The 21,532-nt window shown below is 31.7% G+C and overlaps 1 protein-coding gene across 8 annotated transcripts in view; it reads right to left on the reverse strand.

Moving 5' to 3' along the window:
- RAP1GDS1 (Rap1 GTPase-GDP dissociation stimulator 1) overlaps window positions 1-21,532 on the reverse strand; it is a 130,029-nt gene that overhangs the window by 33,947 nt on the left and 74,550 nt on the right. For 5 of the 8 annotated variants that reach the window (XM_019741119.2, XM_019741120.2, XM_074323294.1 and 2 more), the window contains exons 5-6: window positions 12,964-13,110; window positions 137-265 (exon numbers count right to left, since the gene is read on the reverse strand). In XM_019741119.2, the coding sequence (XP_019596678.2) occupies window positions 137-265; window positions 12,964-13,110 (276 nt within the window). The remainder of the gene's footprint in view (window positions 1-136; window positions 266-12,963; window positions 13,111-21,532) is intronic. The other 3 variants (XM_074323300.1, XM_019741122.2, XM_019741121.2) reach the window with 1 other exon arrangement.

The following is a 21,532-nucleotide window of genomic DNA, read 5'->3' on the forward strand; positions in this document are numbered from 1 at the left end:
CAAATATCTACAATGCTTCAAAAATATGTATAAACTAATATAATCTAAATGGATACCCAGCTTGTTAACATCTAAAGAAAAATTTACTGTAAGTACATTAAGTTAATTACATTAGTGGTTCATGACTAGGACTTACCAAGTTCTGCTAAATTGCCAAATGCAACAAGACACATTTCTGTAAGAGCCGAATTTTGGCAGTGGATACCCAGTAACTTCACTAAGGTAGGAATAACACCCATATTGATAAGCTGAGCTTGAAGGGAATCTGCAAAAACAAATAAACAAAAAAGTGTTCATGCACCAAACAGACATTAGTAAGAAGAAAATACCCCTCATTCTCTCTATTGCAAACTCAATACTATTTTAATTATAGTAAAGGAAGATTAAGTCCATTCATATAACTGTCTTGAAAATTTTTAAGACATTAGTTCAGAAGAGTTGAGTCTTGAATCTTTTCAGTGATTAAAATAAATTTAGAAATAAAAATAATTTAAATATGTCAAACATCAGCTTTTTTTTTTTTAACAGGGTCTTATATATACCTTACAGCATTGACTTTAAAGATGTATAAATATTACCATTGGTTTTTAAGTGAAAAGTTAGACAAAGTAACATTTGCATTAAAGGAAATCACAGTATATGAAAGCATAAGAAAAAAATAGTAAGTTTAATAAAGATCAAGAGAGAAGACAAAAAAATCTTAGAATCCCTTAATAAAAAAAATGAAAGGTATGTAATACACATAATTTATTGTTTGATTAATTGCAGCAGAGCATTCTTTGATGACTAGGAAGAAAAGTAGTTTTAACAAAGCAAAAAATGGGTTACTTAAAATATTTTCCTTTTCATATTTTTATTTAATAATAGTGACAATCATCTTAGTAAAGAAAGGAAAATTTGGTTTGAGAAGTGAAGAGAACGAGGTCAAACGGCTTTGTCATCATTCCTTGTCTTCAGTTTCTAAGAAATAAATTGGTTTTAAAGTACTTAATATGCCTTGGATTTCCACAATGGTTCTTCAAGAACAGTGATAATAGAATACCTGTAACAAAGTTGAAGGTAAATAAACCAAAATGCAAACCAAAAGTACTGCCTCTTCGAATAAGCTAAGAAGGAAGATATAAACACTCATATGGCTATGTAAAATACTAAGTTACTGTTAATAACTGGTTCATCCAAAGATATAGAAATGCTTTCAAAATTTGCTTTCTTTTAACAATAATATGCCATTTTGAAGCAAATATTTTTGTCCAAATTCTATTAAGTTAGCTATTGAGAATAGAAAGATAAAAATCTGTTTCTTACAAAACACATTTTCCTCATAGCATGCATGCATCCCTTGACAGAGTTTGCCTACTAATCTCTTTATCATTCTTCATAGTTCTTAACCTAAAGATAAGGAGGTGGTTGGGTGATTATCAGAAAAGAACCTAAAGATAGGGTTGAGCTGTCTCACATGCCAGCTGGTTACCTGCCTGATGATCTTTGTAGTTAATTTGTCCCGCTTTTAGAGTGAAGTATGAAGAAATAGCCAACAAAAGGCTTATACCCCTGAAAACTGATCAATGGGTAATTACAGATATTATCTGGTTCAGTTGTGGGGGCCCATCTCTACCAGAAAGGGTACTATTATCAAAACAATAGTAGAAAACAGGCCTGAGAAAAAGGAAATTTACATCTAGAGTTCAAATAGTCTAAAACAATTTTAAATTTTGTAAATGAATTATGAAATCTGTTCTAAAAAGAGATAGAAATAAAAAAAATATTCAACTATGTTCTTTATGTTTTTGATGTTAAATAATTTTTTCTAACTATACAATTCAGCAATTAATGAATGATTCACAATACGTATCTTATAGGCAAATTATTTATGTTATATGGTATAGTATTATTTATATGTTATATTGGCAGAATACTTGTATAATGGTTATAGTAGTTATAACGATCATGCACCAAGAAGCTTTCCATGTTAGAAATTATTTCGATTACTTACCAGTAAATAGAGTTCCTTATTATTGGATCACCTCTGCAGTTCTTTGTTCTTTAGCAGTATTTTTAACTTTCATTTGTTTATTTACTCATTTTGACTACCTCTTCAAATACGGCACAACTGCTGAATCATTAAATTTCAGGTATGTAAGCGTGAGCACTAGCGCATGCATTGAGTGTGAGTTAAACTCCACTATATGTCTGCATATATGTAAGCATCACACACCCCCTCAGTACTGTTGGCACAAACGATAAAAATCCAACAGTCCAGGGACATCAGAGGAATAATAAATTTTATGAAGGAGGTAACTCAACAGGAGAATGCCACTTAGAAGATGATGTTCTTTATGTTCTCCTAACTTGGCATCTCTACAACTTTCTTGGACTGCTTTTACAATATTATGAATTTCGGTTCCGGGGAAAAGAGGGACGAAAAGTTAAGAAATGTTGCAGAGTTTCATACAATCTTTGGCATACAAATTAAAGCAGTAATATTTGAAATTGTGGTAGATCAGGAAAAAAATAGCATAGCATGATGGCATATGGTGTGAATCGCCATAATTCATGAAAATAATGTTGCTTCATGAAAATGTGTTTTAAAGCTACACAGGAGGCAAATTAATAGTATATTCACATACAACACACATACCACACACGAGTATAAAGAGAAAAATAGTCATTCAACGGACGGACTCATTTTAGAGCACTTGGGCGCTTTCTTTAATATCCAATTCTATGATGTTAACAAAACAAAATTTATACTCAAGTAACTCTAAAATCTGTTCATACCAATTGTAAGCAGTTGTATTTCTGGGATAATGAATGCCCAGAAGAGAAAAAAACAACTTGACTCCTAGGTTGATACAAATTCTCATTTCGAGATAAGCAGGCATCCTAATACATGGTTCTCAAAGTGAGATACCCAAAACCCTTTCAGAGGATCAAAAGTCAAAACTACTTTCATAAAAATGCCAGGATTTTATTCGCCCTATTCACTGTATTCACATTTGCAATGATGGTAGGAAAACAATGGTGGGAAAAACTGCTGGGGCTTTAGCATGAACCCAGTCAGTGGCACCAAATGGTATTAGTAGTCATTATATTTTTAACCATTACACACAGAATAAAATAAATGCTATTCTTAGCATTTTTTTTAATTTTGAAAAGTTATTTTTCAAATGTTATTTTAACTTTTTACAAAGTTTTTTAATTTTGAGAATGTTATTTATGTTAACATATGGGTTTTTATTATTTTAAAATGCAATACTCCATTTTAATTTCTAATACAATAAATATTGACAGATATAACCCATATAAACAAAAGTTCTTTGAGGTTTTCAGTAATTTTTAAGTGTCTAAAAGTGTCCTGAGACCAAAAGTTTAAGAACCACTGCCAAAGGATTACCTAACTTTTATAAGAAATAGGGGGAAAAAATAGGAAAGAGATTCTGAATTTCAGTGATGTGCTTGGCATATGTGATTTTATATATATATATATATATATATATATATATATATATATATATATATATATATAATATATCTAAAAACATGCTAGGAATCCTAGACTTTGGTGCTCAGATATGTTGAACAAAATTACATTAATTAAGCACCCATCTCATTTTGCTTATTTGAGAAGAAACTCTACTTAAGCCTAGGAGAATATTCCATGATTGAGTCTGTTTGCCTATTTCAGTTACAACTTAGTATGTTATCAATAAATCATTTGGGGAGGGGGCTAAGAAGGGGTCCTGTTTGTGTGGAATAAATTAGTATTAATGCCTATTGCTGAAAACAAATGATTAAGTTTAATCATTGTTTTTGTTTTGTTTTTAATTGCCCAAAGAAAGGTTGTGAACGGACTTCAATGGATAGTAGCTGACACCCATGCTATCATGAATGGCATCAGGAATATGACTTTTAAATCAAAGACTAACTGGAAGAAATTCTTAGAACCAGAAATAGATCATTCTCTAGATACATTTGAGAGAGCAGGCAAAACGATGCACGATTTAGACTTTTGGCATCCCTCAATGAATACCAGAAACTCCAGGGGAATGTTTATCAGAGCTCAACAAACAAGTCACAAAAATGCAATCCAGGCCCATACACAGCAAACAGTTATGTATGACAATCTAGACAGCACAATGTCATAAACATCTGAAGACAGTTTAAAACTGCTCCTGACACATGTCACAGACAAATACTGAACAAAATACAGAATTACAAAATTACATAATATCGAGGTGACACAGGCCCTACATGATCTATGCGGAGGAAGGAAGAAAGGCACTGAGGGTGTGCAATACAGATGCATATACAAAGAGATATAAGGCAATCAACGCATGCGCTGGTGTGAACACTTACCTACCTACATTTGAATTTCAATGGTTCCATGCTCCTCGGGTCACACTCATGGAAACTCCAAAGAGATCTGGAGAGAAGATCTCAAGTTGAAGAACCTTTTTCCCCCTGAGTTTTAAGTTTAATGTTTAAAACATTGGTATAGACAGATTATAGGTCCAGAAAAGTATGTCAAGAATTCCAGTAACTCAATTGATGTTCATGTTGAAAAGGTTTCTTAAGAAGATTATAATACATGTTTATCTTATTCCTAAAACAATGTTATAATACTATTAAACTTATTGATAAATAGGACTTAATGATGAAACTGTGTCAAAATAAGATACACACAAAATTCAAAACAGTCTCTACATAGGGATGTACACATGGTGTTAGTCATAGTATAAAAAGCATCCTATTTACAGGTGTGCATAAAAACCCTAATCTACAGTCAAATGAATTATATATAGTAGAAACAATTAAAAAAAAAGCAAATATAAATCTTGATGAGAAGTTCTAATACAAATTGGATAAAAACTATTTGGGTGTAAACAAGACTTAAGAAAATTGTCCTTGACTAATGGCATATGTTTATTTCCATAAAAAATTAAAAATTAGAAACAGTATAACAGTGAAGTAGAACTTACGAGTTTAAACAAGTTGTAGCTCTAGTATAACAATGAAAAGTAAACAGACTTAAATACAGCTACTAAGAGGATGCTTGTGGTTAAAAACTTTACACACACACAAGTGCAGGTATCTTTTTTTTAATTGATAATGAAAGTGGAGAGCTATTATTCTAAACCTAGTGTTGAGAATATAAAACTAAAAATATTTACATGTGATTAAACTTAATTGCAAATCAATTATTTTAAAAGCCCTCTTTATACAAAACATGCTTTATGTTTTGCACCAAGATTACCTTTATAATTTAAACCTCAGGTTATACATTTCAATTACAAATAGAAATTTCAAAGAGAAAAAAAAGAGCACCAACATTCATTAGTATTGAGAATACTGGCAATTTAAAACAATATATTTAGATTATTTCTTGCTTTCTTAACGTTAACAATAAAAAAATTGAAAAGATAGTTCAAGTTTTCTTCTGCATTCTGAAAATAAGTCCTTACAGAACAAAATGTCCCTTTCATAAAAGTTCTAGAGGTAAAAGACAAAATTACATGAGTGAGTGTAATGTAAAACAACAGCAACAAGAAAAAACCCCAAAGCAAAAATCACAAGAAAGAAAAAATGTTTTATTATTCTTAAGAGGCACACCCATTTACTGTTCTTAATCCAGTGACATCTAGAGTGATTATGTCTTAATCTAGTAGATAATTTTTTTTTCTAGACTCACCCCCAGTTAAATTATTTACTATAGATCAACTCTTGTTGAATACTACTACATAATGAATAATGAATACTAGTACAAAGTAAATTTCTACAGACATGCCTACTCTGATTAAAGAAAATTCTATACTTTCATCTTAGAAAGAAACTGGCCTTTTAAAGGTTAAAACAAGTTGTTTTTTTTTAAGAGAGCTGCTGCCAGCTGTTTTCTTAAGCAGCTCTTACTGGGAGAAATAAATCGTCTCTGTCATCATATGGCATTGCTGAGAGAAAGGCCACATCTACAGTAAGTATAAATTTAAGCCTAAATTTTTGTATGGCAAATTAAGCTAAAAACCAGGTTAATTTATATTACAACATGTATATACATCTTACAAACATATGTGTTTAAAAACATAAAAATTCTTTGTTTTACAAAAGGAGTTACTGGCTTTAAAAAAAAGAAGCCCAAGTATGACTAGTTACCCTGGAGCATTACTGTGATTAAGTTTTACCCTTTAAAATTACACAGAAGTTATTTGTAACACACAAACTGTGTTAACAAGATACTGCTACACAACCAAAAGATTTCTGGAAAATACCCATTTCCAAACATAATTTCATGAAAAATGTTTTCATACATAAAATATAGGCAGTTTGATGTTAACTGGATTTTACTTGTAGTTAGAAAACAGGATTACTAATTTTTATACTAGTTAATTTACATATGATACTTTTCTGCTTTCTCTCTGAATAGGTATTTAAGTGATCTAAATTACAGATACACTGATATGTGGCCACAATCCATTATTCATCTCTGGGTTTAAAACTTGTGTATGGTCAATACTTCAGTGCTTTGATACCATCATATTTTGATAGAGTAGTAACATCAATAATAAAAACAAGGCCTGGGCTTTCAGTTTTACCGTTACTATCTAAATGTTCATTTTCGAATATAGGTAAACATTCCACGTACAGAGAAAATCTCCCTATCTTCATATGCTGAAATCCTATCAAGCAGTTGAAATGTAAATGTATATTTATATTTCAATATTAAAATGTGGCAATAACTAATGATGGTGAAAACTATATAAATATAAAAATAAAATCAAGGCAGAATAAGGGATTAGATTATATACTTTCCTTAGAATTTACAACATAAAATAAGTGTTAGAAGCTGTTTTTAATTTTTAGTTACTTAATTCAATTCAGGCCTTGAGTCTTTCAAGAAAAAGTCCAATTTGGGAATTCTTTACATCTTGTGAGGATGAGTTAAAATCAGAAAGCCAACCCTGCCACCTCAAATTTTCACTCTCAGGAAAATCTCAAAAATAATATTCAATAACATCTATGATTAATCATCTCTAGTCCAGATATAAAGCAAATAAAAAAAGAAAAACATGTAGAGAATGAAGAACACCAAACACACTTTGTCATCTACTGCTCTCAGTTAAAATTGAATATCTATTTAGTATCAACTTTGATACTAATGTGTTAAATGCACTATCCTGTATAAATGCACTATCATAATCAGGAACATCTAATAGCTGAAAAGCTGAGAAAGTATTATTTGTGTAATATAACTGTAAACTTTAAATCATTAACAAAAAAACTATAAAAATTTCATTTTTTTGTAAAAAATTTCAGATTCTTTCATTCAGAAGTTCATTCTATAATGACCAAAGCTGAATATTAATCCCACTACTTGACCATGTGGAATTAATCCAAAATGTGCATTTGGTACCTACACCTTTACTAAAAACCAAGTTCTTAGTCTGTGCACTAAGTAACAGCATTATTATAATAATCGTTTAGGAGGATTATGATGAAAAGCTAACCTTGCCTAATTGGTCAAATTTAACAGGCATTATTAGCAGAAGGTACAAGAACTACTAACTACTAATTGCTTCAGTAAAACAATATGTTGAAAATGACATTTGTAGCAGAATTTCATGAATGCAATCTGCTTCAGTAAAATGATTAGAAAGCTCTGTTGGATGAACAGTAAAAATTCAAAAACTGTTTACAAAGAGAACAACAATTAGTAAATAAAGAATTCTGATATGTTTTTTAAAAGCCTAAAAACTTCTCAGCTGCACAATAAAACTTTTACACACTTTCACACACTATAGTACTTTAATTTGACAAACTGGGCTTCAAAAGATGTGAACTGGAGATGTACATCTCTAATGCTTTTATAAATAGAACAATGAACAGAAAGTACACTGAAAAGAGTATACCGGAAATTTAATATAATTTTAAAAAGACAATGATTTGAAAAGATAAAATTTTACATTTTGAATTTTTTGTTCGTTTCCCTTAACATTAGGCAAAAAGTTATTAGTATTTAGGAAATACACAGAATTATTAATTAGCTTGTACCCACACTAAATAAATTTAGGATATAGTTCTTCATTTATGCAAAGCAAATCATTTTTCAATCATTTTCTAACATCGAGGCTATGTTTTTTCTTACCTGTAATAAAGTAATACCAAAACATAAGCATATACTCAGAGCCAAAGTGCTTTTTAGTTTTTAATCAGGATTATTCCTTGTTAATTTCTATTCTTCTTATTTTAAGTATAAAGGAAAAAAACAAGTCAGCAAAGTTATCTGACTGAGTTCACTAGGAAAATGAACAGTATGATTAGAATTGTGAAATTGTTGCTATTGTTTAAAATGAAAGTAGCAGCTAAAATTAATTACATATTAAGTGACCTTTAAATTAAAGGAGAGAACTTGCTTTACAGGTCTATTTTCAACAACTGAATTTAATTACCAGACTTAATACTTAAATTCAATCGTTTTGCTCCAATAACATATCCCATGAGCTGCATTTCCTAAATCGCACAGATGACCTCCTTTCAACCATAGTTTAGTTATCTTAAGTCCATGGAGCAAATAAATGTGAGAATTATCATGAGTGTATCCTGGAGAGACTTCAGGACCACACACACAAAAGAAATTCAATAACAGGGAGTTATTAAGATATTAGAGAAAAATCAGCTCTATATGTAAAAATCCCACATATACATTTATGTCATATATATATATATATATATATATATATATATATATATATATGAGATATAGGTCATATGAAGTCAGTCACAGACTGTATATTACGTTACTTATTTTTAGAAGGAAACTAAGTTTTCTTTCCTGATTGTTTATTTCCTCTTACGGCATGGTTTATGCAAAACAACTACAGTCTTTGCTTTAATGCTTATATCATTACTAATTTGCTTTAGAGTTAGAACAGACTTCTCCCTGTATTTTGTGTCTCTAGCATTAAGCGTATTAAGAAAAATGTTAAACTCTCAATTATAGAGTTTTCCAGGAATACGTATTGATTAATCGTGGTCACCTATAATATAATAAAAATAGTGACTACCAACAGATTCCTTAACAAGGTGTTAAATTATGCTGGTGCTTTGCTTTAGATTACTGATTTGTTTCTATTCAAACTGCTACCAACTTTCAAGTCCACATATGCATATGAGCAATTCTGTGGATCACCTATGGTAGATTTAAAAAACCACAGGTCCAGAACTGTTATTATCAGAATGATTTCACTGCCACTTTCAGCTGTTGCCAGGTATATGAATAGGGAATATCAACTCATATAGAGTTTATAATACTTCTAACTTATTTAATGAAGAAAATGCATTCTAAAGACATCTTTCTTCCAAGTTTTGATTTTGTTAATAATAGAATTATAGACAATACTAAGTATCCAGAAAAGTCAACCAATAAATATTTTCCAAACTCCTACTTTATGTTAAAATGGTGTTATATATGAAAACAGTTGGCGATCTGAACAAAATTTTCAGTCTTCACTGCAATGCTTTGGCATTGGGTAACCAAAGCTAGGAAAAAAGACATCCAAGAAACGAATGAGATAAAAATATCTACAATAATAGGTTTGAGTTCCTTGTTTATAAAATAACTAAAAGTTTAAAATTGCAACTAGATGAAGATAATACAGGAAGTTCAGCACATTTTCTTCAAATTGGATGTCAAATCATCAACATGCTTTTCCTTAACGACAACTGTCAAACACTCGGACAATTCTGAAGGGTCAAAGAAGTGAAGAGTGTCTTTTTGCCATGTGAAAAACAGGTCTGATTTCCACCAAAAGGATAAATTTGAAACGATTTTTACTATACGAAAAGTTTTATTTTTCTTATTCTATTTAAATATTATTTATACAATATTGATACAACTTTTCTGGCTAAGCAATTATAACTTTTTCTATTCAGACATTCCCTATTTACCTGTCTATCAGAAGTTCCAATTGCTTTACCAATTAAGGAAACAAAAGGATAATATTCAACTAATAGCTTAAGAGTGTCTAGTCTAAAGCTGGGTTGAAAAGTTTTAAAACTCATGAACCTTGAGTTTTACACAGCTTTATTGAAGGGTACAAAAATGTCTTTACTGAGTAAGAATTTTCATAATATATCTGTCTTGCATGTGTTTAGGACACTTGTTTGATCCCACATTTAATGGATATAAAATTGGATATGCTCAGGTTGTCCATTGTATGGACAGAAATTAATATATCCTAAGTTTCAGTATGGTGTGAATCCACTTTTCAGGATTAATAAACAATTTGAAAACATTCTTGTCAGAGAAACTAAGTTAGTGGGTCTTTGTGACCATTTTCAGTAGTCACTTTTTTATTTAATAAAATTTATCAATTGAACTAAAAATAACTCCCTATAAAGAAGCTCAAGTTATTAGGTCCAAGGGTAGAATTAATTTTTCTGTTAGAGTAACAAGAAGGTATTTATCACTCAACTATCCTACCCACAAAGTAGCCGAGGTTTGTATACTGAAATTCAATAGTAAATACACATAAAAAGGAACTTTGTTTACCAATGCTAATAAAAAGTGTCTCCTAAGTTTCAAAAGCTCCATTTCTTTTTCTCAGTGATTCATCTAGGTGAACAGAATCAATACCAAATGATCTGAAGTTAGCCAAGAAGACTTAGTATTTAAGTTGGAAAGTCATTAAACATACATTTTAAAGAAAAAACTAAATAATCGACACACAAAACAAAGATGTCTAATTATTATGCAAAACAAAAAACATATAATTTAAGTTAAAGAGTATTATGGAGAAAAACAATAACTTCACAAACTAAGATCCCCATGAAAGACAAATATAAAAGGAAGCAGAGGAAAGAAGATAGTTATTGATTTGGCATTTGTTCCTTTAAAATACTAAAGATAACTTTACTTCTATTTTATCTAGTAAAATTTAAAAGGTTTTCAAATTGCAGCTTTTAGAATTATGGAACAAAAACACCACTGCTCCAATAATGTTCTGAGAAGAGCTAATATAGCTTTCCAAAGTATCTAAGTTATTTCCTGGGAATATTTGCACACCAGGAAAAAAACCTGCTCTTACGAAACAAATATATTATGCACTTGGACTGTACACTCTCATGTTTTTAATCATAATATTCCGAGAACACTTCTCTGCACATTGTGATATCCTATTACAGGGACTCAATCACCGTCTCCTTTGGATAGGAATTAGGGATGTTTTTGAAGACCATTTAGCCATTTGATAAGCTTTTGTAGATTTTTGAGCAACAGCTTCTTTAAAGGACAAACAACTAGGTTAGATGCAAAAGAAGACAAATTCTTTTATATTCACAGCTGCTATAACTTCATGACTAGTTTCTTTCATTTATCTTTCTAAACCATTCTCCCACTTAGCACTTGTCCCACTTCCTCAGGTGTCTAAGCCTGAGTGAAGTTGAGGAGAAAGGAAGCAACATGAACAACTGGCCAATGATTTCTTAATGTAATCCAGATACCTGTGTTTTATGGTCAAATTTCAATTATTTAGAAACTAGCTATTCATTTTGTAGACTACCCAGACTCTGTAGTTTCTGTTTCTCTCATTCATATTTAGCACATTTTCTCTTCAAAATGATCAGGGGGGTAGAAGAAGATGGAATTGACCCTATAAAAACTATCAATTATTATTGCTTGAGTTTAACAGGCAACCTTTTGATGAATGAAAACTTTTTAAAAAATTACTATTATGGAAAATTTTAACTCAGAAGTTTAAAACTTATGTCTCTTGGATAGATGTGACCAGAGGAAACATTCTGTTAAGCCTGTACAGTGCTAAAAAAAGAAATGTAATCCAACATTTAAAAATTACATGTCACATGAAAAGCTAGATTTTCAGCTTCTCCCATCCCAAGATGAAAAGTTTTGGCAGTATTTAACCAAACTGCCACACAGAAACAACTGGCTACAGGAAAGCAGTGGCTCTCCCCTTTCAATGGGACAACGGCTGCAGTCCCAACAATTGCTATTGTCTCTAACCCCAGGCAAAATGTCAGTAGTCATTTGTCATCTATGTTTATCTTTTTTTTTTTTTTTTAATTGAGAATATTTCTTTGGACCCATGACTACCAAAAGTAAAAAAAATGAAAAATATGCCTAAAAGGCCTTGTATTTCTAGAACACATGAAAATAAAGAATAATATTACATGTTCAATATGCAAACAAAATGTCTCCGTCAAAGACTACTAATGAAAACGCCATTATGAAAGAAACCACTGAAAGGCCTTATTTCTAGGAAGCTACGAGAATCTGAACACTTGATCCATGAAATAATTCATATAAAATAATAACAAATGAATTTTTTGTGACATTTAAAAGTATAGTGAAGCCTTCATACAACTGCTTCTATGTTCATTTAATTAACAACCATGTAGGCTATCTGAAAATTATGGAGATGGAATTTGTTGTTAGATTCTAAGAATGTTTTACAGAGGAAAGAAACTTCTGTTTACAAGTATTTATTAAATTTCTAAAATCAGTTAACTGCAATTGCTCTGAACTTCATTTTTATAAGGCCAGATTTAATTAAAAGTTTTTTTATTCTTACAAGTAAATCTAGTATCTAGATAAAATCATTTTACTTACATAGATAGTGTTTATGTTTTAAAGATACTCCTAGTACTAATATAAACACGAAGCTATTTTAAAACTGTTTATTTTTAAAATGTTCATAGCAAGAAATCTTAAACCATATACTATGTTATTTTTTTTTTGTTTTTGGTATTAACATGTCAAAAACTAGTCCCATTTAGTAAATTAGACCATTTTGTACTGTTTAAAACACTGCAATTTAATGTTGGCTAATTATTAATTTTATATGCCATTTATGAATTCTTGGTTCATAATTTTTCTAAATATGCTTGTACTATAGTAATGATGATTTTAAAATTTTTCCCCCAGAGATAAAGCAAGTTTTCAGTTTTGTTTACCATTCTCATTGCTATAGTTCATCAGCATGCCACAAAAGACAGTCAAGAGCTTCTCACTGGCGGGGTCTGTTCTACTGCACAGTGACCTTAAACGGTCAATTACAACCTGTGCACCACCTGCTTGGTCAACTGCACTTCTGCCCTCATCTGTAAAACAAAGAGTTAAATTAAAAATAAAAGAAAAAAGAAATGTACCTTACAATTTCAAATACAAAACATAACAGTGTTATTCCTTAGTTAGTAAGTAGAAAATAAACCTAAGGGCGTTAAATATGTCTTTTTGGAAAAACAGAACAAAACAAATAAACATGGAAATGGGAATGGGATGGGGAAAAGAGACAATCACTTTTTAAGAGAAGAAAAGATTATTTGCATTGGCATCATATAGGAACTTAAAGAACGTCTCTGTCTTAGGAGTTTATGACTATAACATGAAATTTTTTGTTTCCTCATTCACAAATGACAATTCTATGTAAGAGAAAAAAAATTGGAACTATTATTCTGTTGGAATGTTTTCTCCCTCAGCTTGGAAACCATTAAATGTATCTTTCTTTTGGTGGTTTTCAAAGTCAGCTATTATTAAAGAAAACTGTCTGTGGCACAGTATATTTCTAGACCATAATATGTAATTCCTAAATATTAGGACTAGAGTCTTTTTAATGGCATTTTCTATAGTCCATAAGCATGCTCCCTTTTCCAATTCTTGGTAGTTTGTGTTTCACTTTCCTTATTCTCTCCATTCGAGAATACAGCAGTATAAAACATTATAACCAATGGTCAAATGATGGTCAAACATACATTCTGTTATATGTACATCTACATTACATAGAACAGATATCATTTAACTACTGGAACATATAAACAGCTTTAGAATACTTTCTCACCTTTAAACATAGAAACGGAAAGAGATGAAAGAAAGAATATATGTCTTTCTAAGTCTGATTTCCTTTCATAAAATATGATAGACTCCGGAACAGTGCTGCCCAATAGAAATATGAGAGCCACAAATATGAGCCATGTATGCAATTTAAATTTACTAGTAGACACAATAAAAATAAATAGGTGAAAAATTAATTTTAGTCATATATTTTATCCAATCTAATATATCTAAAATATGATCATCCCAAATGCAATCAATATTCAAATCATTAATGAAATGTTTTACATTCTCTCCTTGGTAATAAATCGTTGAAATCCAAGTGTACTTTACACTTACAGTTCCATGTCAGTTCAGACTAGTCACATTTTAACTGCTTAACAGTCAAGTCTGGCTAGTGGCTGTCATACTGGACAGTGTAGCTATAGGAGAATAAAGAAAGGATCAGCAAAGGAAATATAGCTATAAAGTTAGTAAAGAAAAGATTTTCATTTTCCTAATAAAAGAACTGAAACTAAGGTCACATCTTTATATAATCATTGCCAAATCATATTAGACAATGAAGTGTATCATTTATAGTGGTAAGCACATACACATACACACAACTTATATAGCAGTGCCTCATAAATACTTGCTTCATCATTTTGATAAACTTTAAGAAAATCCATACTAAGATGAACATAGTTTTTGTCCATTTAGTTCTGTACCGTATTCTCTTAGCTTATTATATTGTTACACAGATGCAGAACAGGACCTTATGCTAATCAGCTAATAAGATCACAGAAAATTCTTAATTGCCAGGGTACTAGTCAGATGACTCAGCCAAGAATGTTGGTCATAGCTCATTTAGAAATCTAATTTCCAAAGTTTTATTTTCCAATAACATAATTGTGAATTATCTAAATTGTTGAGCAATTTGTATGTGTATGATGTCAGAGAAAACTGAACACTAGGATTACAAATCTAAATGTTTGGACCTTCAATAATATGAGTATACAGTATATCCCATCCCTAAACTGCAAAGCTTAAATACTACGTGATTCTAATTGCTAACTATGGGCTTTCAAAATATAAGTTGTGCGTGCTTTGAACTTAGAAATCTTTCAGAAGAGCTAGCTAAGCCTTAATTTCATGAACTAGGAAACTGAGTTTAGAAACTATGTGGAGCCTATTTGCAGTGTGCTAAGCTGTCTTCCTATTAATACTCAGCTATTCAATATTCAAAAAATTCAATTCAATAAGTTTTAATAAAAATTTGTTCAACAAATTTTAAAAAATGAAATAAATAATGCAACTAAAATTAGAAGGCAAATTACCTATTTGTTTGTTTTAGAGATAGTGTTTTTCTTCCCTTTCTTTGCTTCCTTGTCCCATTCCCTTCCTCTCTCCCTGCCTTCTTTGGATTATCTACAGCATAATTCTTCACTCACGTGTTCTGAAGAGTTGGATGCAGAACATAAATTCAAGCTCTACATTAGAAATTACATTATTATCAACTTTGAGAAGAAAACCAAAGCATATATAATAATAGATATGTGAATTGAAAAAATATTAACCACTACCATAGGAATGTTTATTCCCTCCCTTCTCCCTCCCTCCCTCTTCCCCTTTTGACAAATCAGATAGGGAAATAAGGTCAAAGAGAATTTGATTAAAATAACGAATCTGAGGATGCAACGGAGCAACGGAATAAATGGTAATGTTGTCTTTTACTCTACCAAAACCAGCTAAAGAGTAGGTCTTTAAAGATATCTTACAAATCATTTGCAATATACATCAGGACATCTGTCATTGCACAAGTTCAAATAAATTGTTTTCCACAGTAAAGGTAGTTCTATAGATTTATGTTATATTAACATGAGTACTATTATTGTTCACTTAAAAATAATTTCCAAAAGTTGCCTTATTCAAAACTTTCATATCCCTGAATGTAGGCTCACTTTTAACTCTTCTCAAAGTAAGTAACTTCTAACTTTCGAAGCATCCTAAGTTGTCACCTCTAGAAATATAATTTGTATTGTAATTTTCCATAATTATGAGGTATCCAACCACTGGAGAAAGTCTAGCCCACCAACTGTTTAAGCCCTGCTACATTCTTTGATGATGACCTGCCACACAAAGTAGTTTCCAACACAAGTATGGCCTTCCTTCACACTGGGTAAGAAGAGGGCTTTACATCTAGAGATATTGCACTTCCATACCTCTTCAGTAGCCAAAAGCAGGAAGCAATAAAACTTCTAAGTAACCAAGTTGGCATTTTATTATCAGGTACATGTTATACATTAAGGCTGAGGAGCAGACCTAAAAACACCACTGCATACAACTATTATGACGTGTTAGTGTATATTAATTTCAGATTTTCTTGTATGTTTTTCCAAATAGGCTGTCCCTCCTCGTGGGCAGCAAATGCCTAGTACGTATTAGGCATGCAGTATTTATTATTGAATGAATGGAGCCTTTGGCTAGATTTTGGTAAATTACCATTCACTTTGAGGATGAATGTGAGCATTTGTGTATGCGCGCGCGTGCTTTTCTTTATGTTTTAACCACCAGAATAAGATTTAGCTTTGTTTGTTTTTGAACTTTATTTGAAGGAAATCATGTCATATTTATTCTTTTGTGCCTATTTTCTTACATTCAACATTATGTTTGTAAAATTCATCCACTCTGTTATATGTTTCCTTGCTGTATAATAATATTACTTGTATGAACACATCACAATTATTTGTTCTTTTGCTGATTATTATTTGGGTTGTTCCTAGGTTTGGGCTATTATTTATAATTCATAGACAGTATTATTGATTCATTGAATCTGTACTTCCACTTTCTAGATAATGACAGATCTCCTATTGGTTCATTGAATCTGTTCTTCTTCCACTTTCTAGGTAATGACAGGTCTCCAAAGCTAGTGTACAATTCCAGTAATGTGTGAGTTCCTGCTGCTCACCCCTTTGCTACCACTTGGGTATTATTTGATTTTTAAAGTTTAGGCTATCTGACGGGTGAGGCTGAACCTATTTATACAGGAAGATATACCAGAATATACAGGCGCAGGTCTTTGATGACAGTCACTTTTCTGTTCAATAAAGCAGCTAATTGAGTATCAAAAGTATACAGCATGCATATGAAAAAAAGACAAAACAAAACCAAAAACCCCACAACAGTCCAATTTAAGGAGGAAGGGAGAGAAAGAGAGAAACAGATGTATATACAGATATGAGACTTTGAATTTAAAAAGTGCAAAAAGAGCCAAGTAGCTATTAGAAACTGGTTATAAAACCTATGCAATAGTATGACTGGAGCACAATTCTGGAACGTTTTTATATTCATGCTTATAGAAAAGCCTTATAGCAGCATCAGCAAATACATTTTGTTTTTATCATTTCTATTATCGCCAGTTCTCTCCAAAGAGAAATTAGAAGGCTCAAATCTTCGAAAAGACTACAGAAGAAAATTGGAGAGGCAGAATGGTTTTGGATGTAAAAGAGGCCCGTAATCTGCAATAGTAAATTTTATCTGATGATAAAATTTTCAAAATACTAATTTATTTTTACAATTTAAGTCTCTAACGTACATGCTACCTTCCACTTATGTGGCTTAAATATCACCTTTTTCATATTTCTTCTCAGAAATACTCAGTATAAAATACAAATTTAAAAAATCTATTTTAAAAGAATTATGCTTAAATACATATTTGATATGAGTTTTCCTCCCACCCTTTAATTATTTGTATAATAACAAGATCTTGGTTCCTTATGTATTCATCTGGTCAAACAACTTATTTACACCAAAAATAATAATCCTTTGTGACATCAGGAATGGTTACTGTGGTGATAATTATGATGTAGCACCCCAGAAAATTATGACTACATGAGAGAAATAAACATCCGGAGCTGATCATACTAATAACCTTTCATCCAAATTTTGTTAAAAAATAATACTGAGAAACAGGAGAAAGTATGTGTGTGTAAAGATACTTTTGAATTAATTATCTTTTGTGTTTTCAAAGAAGTTTAAGCAAAGAAAGAGTTCACCTTTTTTAATTAAAGTCTATTGGGGTGACAGTTGTTAGTAAAGTCACATAGGTTTCAGGTGTACAATTCTGTAATACATCATCTACATATCACATTGTGTGTTCACCAACCAGAGTCAGTTCTCCTTCCATCACCATATATTTGATCCTTTTTACCCTTAACATTCTAAACTGTCATGGATTTGTGCACTGTCTCACTCTCTCTGATTTCTATAAAAGCATTCTGCACATAATGCTCTGCAAGTGTTAATTAGCAATGTTGGCTGTACATAGGCTACATGCATACATACACTACAGGAAGTGCTAGAGTGTCTGGCATAATTAAAGATGGCAAGGAATATAAGGTACAAAGGCTTTTTAAGGTTACCAAAGGCCAAAATGAAGGCTAGGGCACTGAGCAGATAGATACAAATGAATTTCATTGTAAATGTACTTTAGAAATAATACTCTGATAAGTGAATTAAAAAGATATATTATAAACCGTATTTTTTTTCTTATATTTCAGCTCAGACTTTGCTTAAAGTAATTATGATTAAATAATCAGCATTGTGAATGAAAACTTGGGAAACCTGAATTCTAATTCCATGATCCCTCTTTCAACACTAAAAAAGGTATATTAAAATACCTGTGCCATTAAGTTTAGCAAGACAATAGAATGGCATTAGTATCAAACGAGAATCTATTTTAAAAGATTCACCTCTGAAGAATTCTTTGGTAGCTTTCCCCCCAAAATCTTTTTAGAGTATCCATGAACTTAAACATTAAGATCAATCTATATTATACAATATCTGTCTAAAATGCAACTAAACAGAAGTCATTAGACAAAATCTATTTCATATATAATTGGGTAAGAGCTTCATGAGGTATACAACAATAATAACTTTCAAATCCGTATCAAAATTCATGGTGAGGCACGCATCTATTTATTCAGATCCATTTTGAGATGAGATATTTCTAGAACTTCCAGATGTGCTTTAAAGAACAATATTTAAAAGCAAGTAAAGAATGAACGAATTTATATAAGTTTTTAATTTTGTAAAATTGTAGGCTTTGTAAGCATGAACAAGCCGTTAAACTGTGCTGCACAATCTTTTCACATGTCCCCATCACATTGCCCATGATGACCCATCCAAATAGTCACAACTTTCTAAAGCTCTTCCCTTTCCTAATCTCTGCATTCTTAACTGAAACCATGATTCCTACCTCAAAGAGAAAACAGAAGACATCTATAGAAGATACAATCTTCCTCATTTTTCACCCTCTCCACTATCTGATGGAGACTTATACATGCATCTGTTCCCAATCACTTTCAGTACCTCCTACTGTAATTTAAGTTCAGTTATAGATAATTAAGGGTAAAGAAAAAAAAGGGAGAAGATTTATTTTCAACAGAAGGTAAGATATTTCTCTTCAAGTAAAGTTGTAGAAATGTCCGTAAGTTAAGGTCTCTGAAGACCTGAATGGAAAGACCATTTAATGATGATATTCTGGGACTAGTCTTGGTTGTTGGAGTGGGAAATAGAATTTCCCACTTTGTTACCTAAAATTTGAAATGTTAACTTAAGAATTTCAATAAGATAAGGTAGATTTTAAAATTAGAAAAAAATGTAGTATCACTGAGGTAATAACTTATAAAATAACTATTATACGGAGTCTAAATTTTGGGTTTTGTTAAGTTTGACCATGAGAGAGCTTTTAACCTCTCTGGATGATAGTTTTCTGATCTAGAAAAGGGGAAAGGAGAAGCAGAGACTGCCTGTCTTTTAGATCTGACACTCTCTTATTCAGTTCTACTGTGTCTGTGTTGTGCACATAGGAAGTACTTAATATATGCTGCATGTGTTTTTTAACACATTAAAAAAAAAACTTTTTGGGGCTGGCCCGGTGGCTCAGGCGGCTGGAGCTCCGTGCTCCCAACGACGAAGGCTGTCGGTTCGATTCCCACATGGGCCAGTGGGATCTCAACCACAAGGCTGTCAGTTCAATTCCTCGCCTCCCGCAAGGGATGGTGGGCAGTGCCCCCTGCAACTAAGATTTAACATGGCACCTTGAGCTGAGCTGTCGCTGAGCTCCCGGATGGCTCAGTTGGTTGGAGTGCATCCTCTCAACCACAAGATTGCAGGTTCGACTCCCACAAGGGATGGTGGGCTACGCCCCCTGCAACTAGCAACGGCAACTGGACCTGGAGCTGAGCTGCGCCCTCCACAACTAAGACTGAAAGGACAACAACTTGAAGCTGAACGGCACCCTCCGCAACTAAGATTGAAAGGACAACAACTTGACTTGGAAAAAAGGCCAGGAAGTACACACTGTTCCCCAATAAAGTCCTGTTCCCCTTCCCCAATAAAATCTTTCTAAAAAAAAAAAAAAAAAAAACTTTTTGAATTTTGCTGTTTTAGTTTTCCAATCATTCATCATTATAATTCAGGTACTTATTTTTATTTTTCCCAAGTAACTATTATTAGAGACAATAAAGACTAACGGTAAATAAGTCAGAGATTCTTTTTACAAGCTAAGCTGTAAAGCTGAGTTCCTAATACTTTCCTGCTGAGTTCTAAAAAATTATATTAATATTATCTAGAAATAATAATTTTGATGTTCTTTTCTTAGTGAACAGAAAGATGATTCAGAATAGATGCTTAAAGTCAAAACAATTATAACTTAAGTCCTTATTAGTATTAGTTTGTAAAAAGTGAGATAGCATTACAAAGGTGCCATCATAAAATGTATTTTAATCAAGTTCCTCACGGTTTTTCCTTTAGTCTCCAATACTCTGCCACTTTTAAACCTCTAAGAACAAATACTTTATTATGATAGAATTTGAACATGTATAATATATTCTGAGCAAGGATTTCAAAACAATATGAAACATAAATTAGACTCATTTTAAATGTAGGGACACAAATACTACTGAGTCTTTTTAGTCCATACCAAACTATATCTGAGAGTAGAGTCCTAGATTTTAAACTTCAAAGAGCCCATTAGTTCTTAGTGTAGGCCAGTCACATGTCTGAATGTCAAATGAAAAATATTACTGAAAATTCCCAAACTATCTGAGTAAAGGAAATGATTGGATTAATTTTACCAGGATTCTGTGTGAATAATGCTCCAAGTAAGCAGCAAGTAGAATAGAGTTTGTGATTTAAATGTGATTTAAAAAATTGCTATCTTTAAAGTTACCTGAATTGGAAAAGAATCAAATATCAAAATTCTTCCTAATAAGTTAAAGCACAAATTCATGACATAGAGATTTTATTCATGAGTATATTCATTGCCTGTCTTTCGGATTCAGTAGTTTAATTATCTTTATCTGTTTGAGATGTTACTGATATAGGAGTATGCTTTTGAGACATCGACATTATTCCTGATCATTATGGGTCAAATTGTGTTACCACAAAATATATGTTCAAGTCCTAACCGTAGTATGTGACCATACTTGGAAACAGGGTTATTGGAGAGGTGATTATACTCATGTGCTACATAATGATGCTTTGGTCAACAACAGACTACATACATGATGGTGGTCCCAGAAGTGTATAATGGAGCTGAAAAATTCCTATCACATAGTGACGTAATGTTGTAGTGCAATGCATTACTCATGTGTTTGTGGTGATGCTGGTGGAAACAAACCTACTGTGCTGCAAATCACATAAAAATAG

The sequence above is a fragment of the Rhinolophus sinicus genome, linkage group LG02 (genome assembly GCF_036562045.2).
Source record: "Rhinolophus sinicus isolate RSC01 linkage group LG02, ASM3656204v1, whole genome shotgun sequence".
NCBI lineage: Eukaryota > Metazoa > Chordata > Mammalia > Chiroptera > Rhinolophidae > Rhinolophus > Rhinolophus sinicus.